The sequence below is a fragment of the Phaseolus vulgaris genome, chromosome 9, assembly GCF_000499845.2.
Source record: "Phaseolus vulgaris cultivar G19833 chromosome 9, P. vulgaris v2.0, whole genome shotgun sequence".
Classification (NCBI taxonomy): Eukaryota; Viridiplantae; Streptophyta; class Magnoliopsida; order Fabales; family Fabaceae; genus Phaseolus; species Phaseolus vulgaris.
Window position 1 is genome coordinate 3,757,068 of NC_023751.2, and position 7,226 is coordinate 3,764,293.

The following is a 7,226-nucleotide window of genomic DNA, read 5'->3' on the forward strand; positions in this document are numbered from 1 at the left end:
TTAACTGGATCGACCTTTTAGGATATTATATCCATGCCATGAGCTAATTAATACAAAAAACCACGTTAGTAGATGCTTAATTAGTAACATACATAAGTTTATAATGTACTTACTTATCAATGATATGTTAGAATATGGCCTTAAACGAGAGGGGGGTGAATTGCTTAAGAGGGATTTTCTCAAACTTTGTAGGTATAATGAAAATCAATGCTGAATTACAAAGAAAAGAATCAAGGAAACAAATACCCAAAACTGTTTTAAGATGATATCAGAAAAACAATCGGTTGTTTTGTCGAAACAATCGGTTGTTTTTATCAGCAATTAATGAAAACAACTTAAAACAGATATATGTGAGATCAGGGAAAGAGAGAATCACACAAATATATTTATACTGGTTCACTCTTACACCAAGAGCTACATCCAGTCCCCAGAAACCACTAGGTAATCCACTATGCAATCAAAACCAGATTACAAACATCACACACAAAAGTAGTGACCTTGAACCCCTCAAGAAACACACTACCTTTGGCAAACCACACCAAGAATGTTGATCTTGAACACCTCAAGAACACACAACACTCCTTGGCAACACAACTACAGAAATACAGTAATCAAGGAAGAAGGGAATAGAATACACATGGGTATTACAAAGTTTAAAGATCAGAATTACAACCCAATCCTATTCCACACACTTAAGAATGATCCAAAGCTCTTTTAAATCTTGGAAAAAATGTTTTGATAAACTCTTTCTCTTACTCCAAGATTAGGAGCGTAAAACTACCTTTATATCGACTCACCAAGTGGTCAAAACCATTTAATAAAGGAGCCAAGTTAGTTAGGATCATTTAAAACATATTAAAACCACTTAACAAAATTCTGTTAAGGTTTTCAGGAAAACAATCGATTGTTTTGTCGAAACAATCGGTTGAATTGACTTGACAACAAAGTCAAGCTTTTCAAAACCTGCTAAGGTAAAACAACCTGTTATCTCAAACAACCTGTTGAAATTTTAACAGCATTTTAAAAAACTCATCTTTTCAAAAGGTTAAGGATTCAAATGAACTTGAATCATCTTAAGGAGTGAATTAACAAGTTCCAAACAATTAGACAACACACACACACCCAGCAGCAAGGTCTTCAAGCTTTCCTCTTGGATTTGGAGACATCAAAGCATCTTGTTCAACAATCTCTCCCTATTTGATGAAGACAAATCCCTAGTTTGTTTGTGTTGTTGTTTTTGAACTTGAAAGGTCCTGCACAAGCATATCTAAGACTACCTTTATATCGACCCACCAAGTGGTCAAAACCATTTAATAAAGGAGCCAAGTTAGTTAGGATCATTTAAAACATATTAAAACCACTTAACAAAATTCTGTTAAGGTTTTCAGGAAAACAATCGATTGTTTTGTCGAAACAATCGGTTGAATTGACTTGACAACAAAGTCAAGCTTTTCAAAACCTACTAAGGTAAAACAACCTGTTATTTCAAACAACCTGTTGAAATTTTAACAGCATTTTAAAAAACTCATCTTTTCAAAAGGTCAAGGATTCAAATGAACTTGGATCATCTTAAGGAGTGAATTAACAAGTTCCAAACAATTAGACAACACACACACACACCGAGCAGCAAGGTCTTCAAGCTTTCCTCTTGGATTTGGAGACATCAAAGCATATTGTTCAACAATCTCCCCCTATTTGATGAAGACAAATCCCTAGTTTGTTTGTGTTGTTGCTTTTGAACTTGAAAGGTCCTGCACAAGCATATCTGAGACTACCTTTATATCGACCCACCAAGTGGTCAAAACCATTTAATAAAGGAGCCAAGTTAGTTAGGATCATTTAAAACATATTAAAACCACTTAACAAAATTCTGTTAAGGTTTTCAGGAAAACAATCGATTGTTTTGTCGAAACAGGTTGAATTGACTTGACAACAAAGTCAAGCTTTTCAAAACCTGCTAAGGTAAAACAACCTGTTATTTGAAACAACTTGTTGAAATTTTAACAACATTTTAAAAAACTCATCTTTTCAAAAGGTTAAGGATTCAAATGAACTTGGATCATCTTAAGGAGTGAATTAACAAGTTCCAAACAATTAGACAACACACACACACCCAACAGCAAGGTCTTCAAGCTTTCCTCTTTGATTTGGAGACATCAAAGCATCTTGTTCAACAATCTCCCCCTATTTGATGAAGACAAATCCCTAGTTTGTTTGTGTTGTTGTTTTTGAACTTGAAAGGTCCTGCACAAGCATATCTGAGGCTGACCATGCAAAATCATCCATGTGTCGTGCTATGACCTCAACAATTTGGTTTTGCGTCTCTTGGCCTAAAGAATTGCCAAGCTTGAACTTCTTTCCCCCGATCTCCCTCTCCAATACTTCTTTTGCAGGCTCGGGTCATCTCTCTCGGGGGACCCTTTCTTCCTTTGGAGGTTGGGTGGTGACTGCACACACTCCTCTCTTGGTCTTGAGGTTGTTCTTGTAACACCTTTTAGCCTCCTTTTGATCAGACTTCATGGTGATCACTTCTCCTTCAAGGGAAGGCAACTTCATCTTCATATGCCTCGAAGAGGCTACTGCTCCAATCTTGTTCAAAGCAGGCCTGCCCAAAAGTATGTTATAGGCTGAGGGAGCATTAACAACAAGGTACCTAATGTTAGTAGTGCGGGAAGTCGTGTCGTCAGTGAAGGTTGTCCTCAACTCTACGTGCCCCCGCACTTCTACCTGGTCTCCCACGAAACCATACAGGCAGTAGTCGTAAGGCCTCAACTGGTCAGGAGATAGATGTAGTTTGTTGAAGGTCGACCTGAACATCATGTCGTTCGAGCTTCGCTGGTCAACAAGGACGCAATGTACCTTTCTGCCCACTGTCACCACAAAGATCACCACTGGGTCATTGTTGTGTGGGACCACATCCTGCAAGTCAGTCTTGGTGAAGACAAGGTCGGGCTTGGGTGTCTGGTCTGACTCCTGTGCTTCTATTGTCATCACTCCCCTGGCATATTTCTTACGCTGGGAGGCGGTACACACTCCTTTTGAGAATCCTCCAACGATGGTGCTGATCTCTCCATGAATGGGCACCTCGTGCCCCTGATCTCCTGTTGGGGCCGCTGACGTCAGGGCCCCCTGCGGCTCTTGCAGGTAGTCCTTTAAGAAACCGTTCCTTACCAGTTCATCTAACTGAAATCCCAATGTCAGACAGTTGCGCAGGCTGTGGCCAAAAGTTTGATGGAACTCGCACCAAGCGTTTTTGCTGGGCCCTAGCCTCTTATCGGTCTTCGGTGGAGACTTTAATCTGCCGGCCACTTCGGGGATGGCGATAAGCTCCTTAAGGTCCACCTGAAAACTGTGTCTGGTGGGGCGTTTTCTCTCGTACGTGCCCTGATTTGGGGCTTCCTTGCTTCATACAGTGGTTGTGCTCCCGGGGCATTCTTCTCCATTGTGGCCTCATGTACCCTCATAGGCTGAGGACGAGCGGTTCCCCGAGGTCGAATAGGGCCAACGCTACCGCGCTTTTCTGTGACTTCTCCTTCTGTGACAATGTGGGCCACAGTTCGACGTTTGATCTCGCAAAACGTCTTGGGGCGACATCTTATTAGTGAATCACTGAAGGGTCCTGGCAGCACTCCCTTCCTGAAGGCATGCACTGTCATGTCTTCGTCCTTGGTGTGCAGCTTCACCACCTGTGCCCCGAATCTTTTTAAGAAATCTTTCAATGACTCTCCCTGGTATTGCTTTACGTCAAAAAGATCGTAAGACACTGAGGGGGAGGCAAGTTGACAATGTACTGTTCTTTGAACAACGTTGAGAATTGATGGAACGAAGTAATGTGTTCATCAGGAAGACTGACGAACCAGTCCAATGTTGTGCCTGACAGCGTACTCATGAACAACTTATAGTGCATGGCGTCGGAGCCTCCTGAAAGCATCATCTAGGTGTGGAAAGCTGTGATATGGGCATGTGGGCCTCTACACCTGTGAAGGTGACCTTCAGGCCCATGAATGTTGTTGGTATCACAGTGTCCATGATCGTCTGAGAGAATGGCATGGGGCGAGCCCTAACTGGCATGGGCGGGACTCGCTCATCCACCGTACGTTCTCCTACATGCTGCAAACTCCTGCGCAGTTCCTCGTTAATTTTGCGCAACTCTTCATTGCTTGCTTGTGACGCGGCCAGGTCGACCTGGAAACGATCCTGATCAACCCTGAACGCTGCTACCACCTGCTGAAGGACACGTTTGGTCTCCATGAGTTGTTGCTATTTGGCTCTCAACATGATTGTGAATGGGACCTAGTTTTCACCGGTTGACTCAGCCGCCATTGACATCAAAGGCAGATGGTGGCTCCTCCTATCTCCTGGTGGTTTCCGCTCTCTCCTTGGGGCCCTACCTGTTGTTTGGACTCCGACAATCAAGTCAGTACTGGGCTAAGAAACAGTAAGTATGTAAAGCAATTTCAGTCTTAGAAACGACGTACCTTTTCTAGGATTCTTACCACTCTTTATATAGGCTGTAATTAGGTCAACTTCCCTATCCCTCAAGGATCTTTCCTTAAGTGGAATTAGGGTTCGCTGGTGAGGCATCTTGTGACGCGTTGCACAAGCTTAGCGCAACCGCGACACAACTTTTGTACCAGCGCTACGGCGTCATCTGTTCTGTGAGTGCCCTAATTATTCATGTGTCATGCATGCAGTCTTTCCCCGAAAACCCTAACCCTTACGGGCCTTAGTGCCTCTAGGGAACACTTGCTTAAGTCGTACCCGAATGTACTATACACACGCCATGCATGATCATCTCGTGATTTAGGACTTTCTAGTATATGGGTGTTTACTCATGTTAACTCATACTTTTTGTGGGGCCCAGCTTACGTGACCCATTATTATTATCGGACCACCGAAGTCCGATTTTGACGTCTGATGCCGACCTCTTCTTCAGCCGATGTTCGAGGTCTGGCCAGTACACTAGCTATTTTTAAAACTGATAATATAAATATAAATTTTAACATCCATATAAAGACATCAATTCTCATGCATTACACATACCATCAAGTGTTTATAAAAAATTTACAATTCATTTTTCTCATGTCAGACTTTTATGGACTCACAACATATAGAAACTTGACTCTACTTCTAGAAGACTCATGTATTGAAATTAGAATCCTGAGATCAGCACTTGTCATACTACTCGTTGTGAATCCACACAGCCGTGTGCATAAACATCTCAATATCTCATCATCTCGTATGACAGGGTAAATTCATATGACCTGAAAAATAGATTATATTTCAAACCGTAGACAAAGTCATATGAACCTCCATCGACTCTCACCAACTAAATAACTTCATATATGTGATTTCATTATATTAGTAGAGTTAGGATTGTCTCATTGGATCGGGACCTAACAGATCAATACACCATAATAACAATCTCAACATGGTATTTCCTTTCTTGAAAATACTATGTTTTGATCACCCTTTCGCATCATTTCACACTTCATTTAACACATCAATACACCATTCAATCACAACATATTTTAAACTTTCTGAACAATCCAAACATATATCAAAATTCACTAAAACACATAATTAAGTTCCTTTAGCCATATTTTTAAATAAAAATTAGATTTTTCACATAAAAATAATATGCAATAATAAACTAGGCTTTCAAAAGCAAACAAAAAAAATTATGTTTGTTTATTTTATAGAGAGTCTAGCTTGAGCGAGAATGGGTTCTGCCAAGCGAAAATTCCCTCGCTTGAGCGAGATTCAAGCAGAGCGCACACAAAATTTCATCCTAGGCCTTGCCTGAGCAAGATTCCTTCTCGATTGAGCGAGAATGGACCCAAGAGCTCCCCATCTTTCCATTCTATTCCCGCTTGAGCAAGAATTAGCTCGCCTGAGCAAGATATGCAGAGAAATCTACATAATCCTATTATATTCCTGAATCAATTATCATTCAACTCATAATTTTAATAATCTACACGTTAAAAATGAAAATTCTTACTTATATATGCTTTCTAAATCAAACATCATCTAAAGTCAAACAACCAATTCTCATCAAACATCACATTTTAAGTAATTCAACAAACTATACAAATACTATTCAACTCATTTATATTACCATTCAACCACTTTCAATTCTCAGTCACAACACTTTCATCAACTTATTCACCTTACAAATCATTATATAATCAAAATCAACCCTTTCATTTAATTTATTACTTTACTCTTAAAAGAGACAATCCTTAAAAAAAAATTGAGATTGGTGACCACGTCACCTCCACATTCAGATCTTTTAGCCTAAGGTTCTATTGAAAATTTAAAACTAGCTTCCCTTACTTGAACTTGAGCAGATGCTCCGTAAGAGTTCCAAACTACCAAAAGCTCAAGGTTAGCCTAACCTGCACCACAAAGTCTTGATAAAAATTCTAACTATACCACTAGGACCCTGAGCTAACAGAGACTACTTTTGAAGATAAAAGCATCACATGCAAGTTTAAACTAAAGAAAAACCTAACCAAATCAAAACTAACTCAAAGGAAAAGGAGCCTAGAATGAACTTATTTTATCGGGCAATCTTGTAGAGTTCACTGCCAGGAGTCTAATTACAAACTCCAATCGTCAAGTTGATGATCGAGGAGGTCAAAATGGTGGTTCTTTTAAAATGAAACCTGAATAACTGATTTTTCTATTTATATGTTCTTTTCATTTTAATAATAAAATATTTAGTTGCCATTTAAAATATACCACTTCCACTCTAAGGTTATTTTCTAGATCCTTACATTCTACCCTACAAGAAAATTTTCGTCCCTGAAAATTGACTTACCATAAAAGAGTTATGGATGAGTTTCTCTCATGGTTTCTTCTATTTCCCAAGATGAATCATCAAACCTATCAACCCACACTACCTATGCCATAGTGATGATCTTGCCTCTAAGTTGTGTACGCTGACGATCTTCAATCATAAATGGTTTTACTTTAAAAAACATATTATCCTTGATTTGCACATCATCCACTTCCAATGACTATGGTCTAAGATATACTTCCTTAACTATGATACATGAAAGACATTATGCAAATTTGCTAATTGAGGAGGTAGAGCAATCTCATAAGCCACTGGACCTATCTTTCTTAAGATTTGATATGGTCCAACAAACTTAGGAGATAATTTCCTTGATCTGATAGCTCGTTCTACACCCTTGGTTGGTGTCACTCTCATGAATACATGG

General features: G+C 39.7%; 1 protein-coding gene across 1 annotated transcript; it reads right to left on the reverse strand.

Annotated features, from left to right (window-relative positions):
* Positions 1 to 2,400: 2,400 nt before the first annotated feature.
* On the reverse strand, positions 2,401 to 3,656 carry LOC137822111 (uncharacterized). Its single transcript, XM_068627012.1, has 2 exons — positions 3,343 to 3,656; positions 2,401 to 3,214 (listed from the first exon to the last, which is right to left on the reverse strand). Exons 1-2 carry the CDS (start codon positions 3,654 to 3,656, stop codon positions 2,401 to 2,403), a joined length of 1,128 nt encoding a protein of 375 aa, XP_068483113.1.
* Positions 3,657 to 7,226: the final 3,570 nt, after the last annotated feature.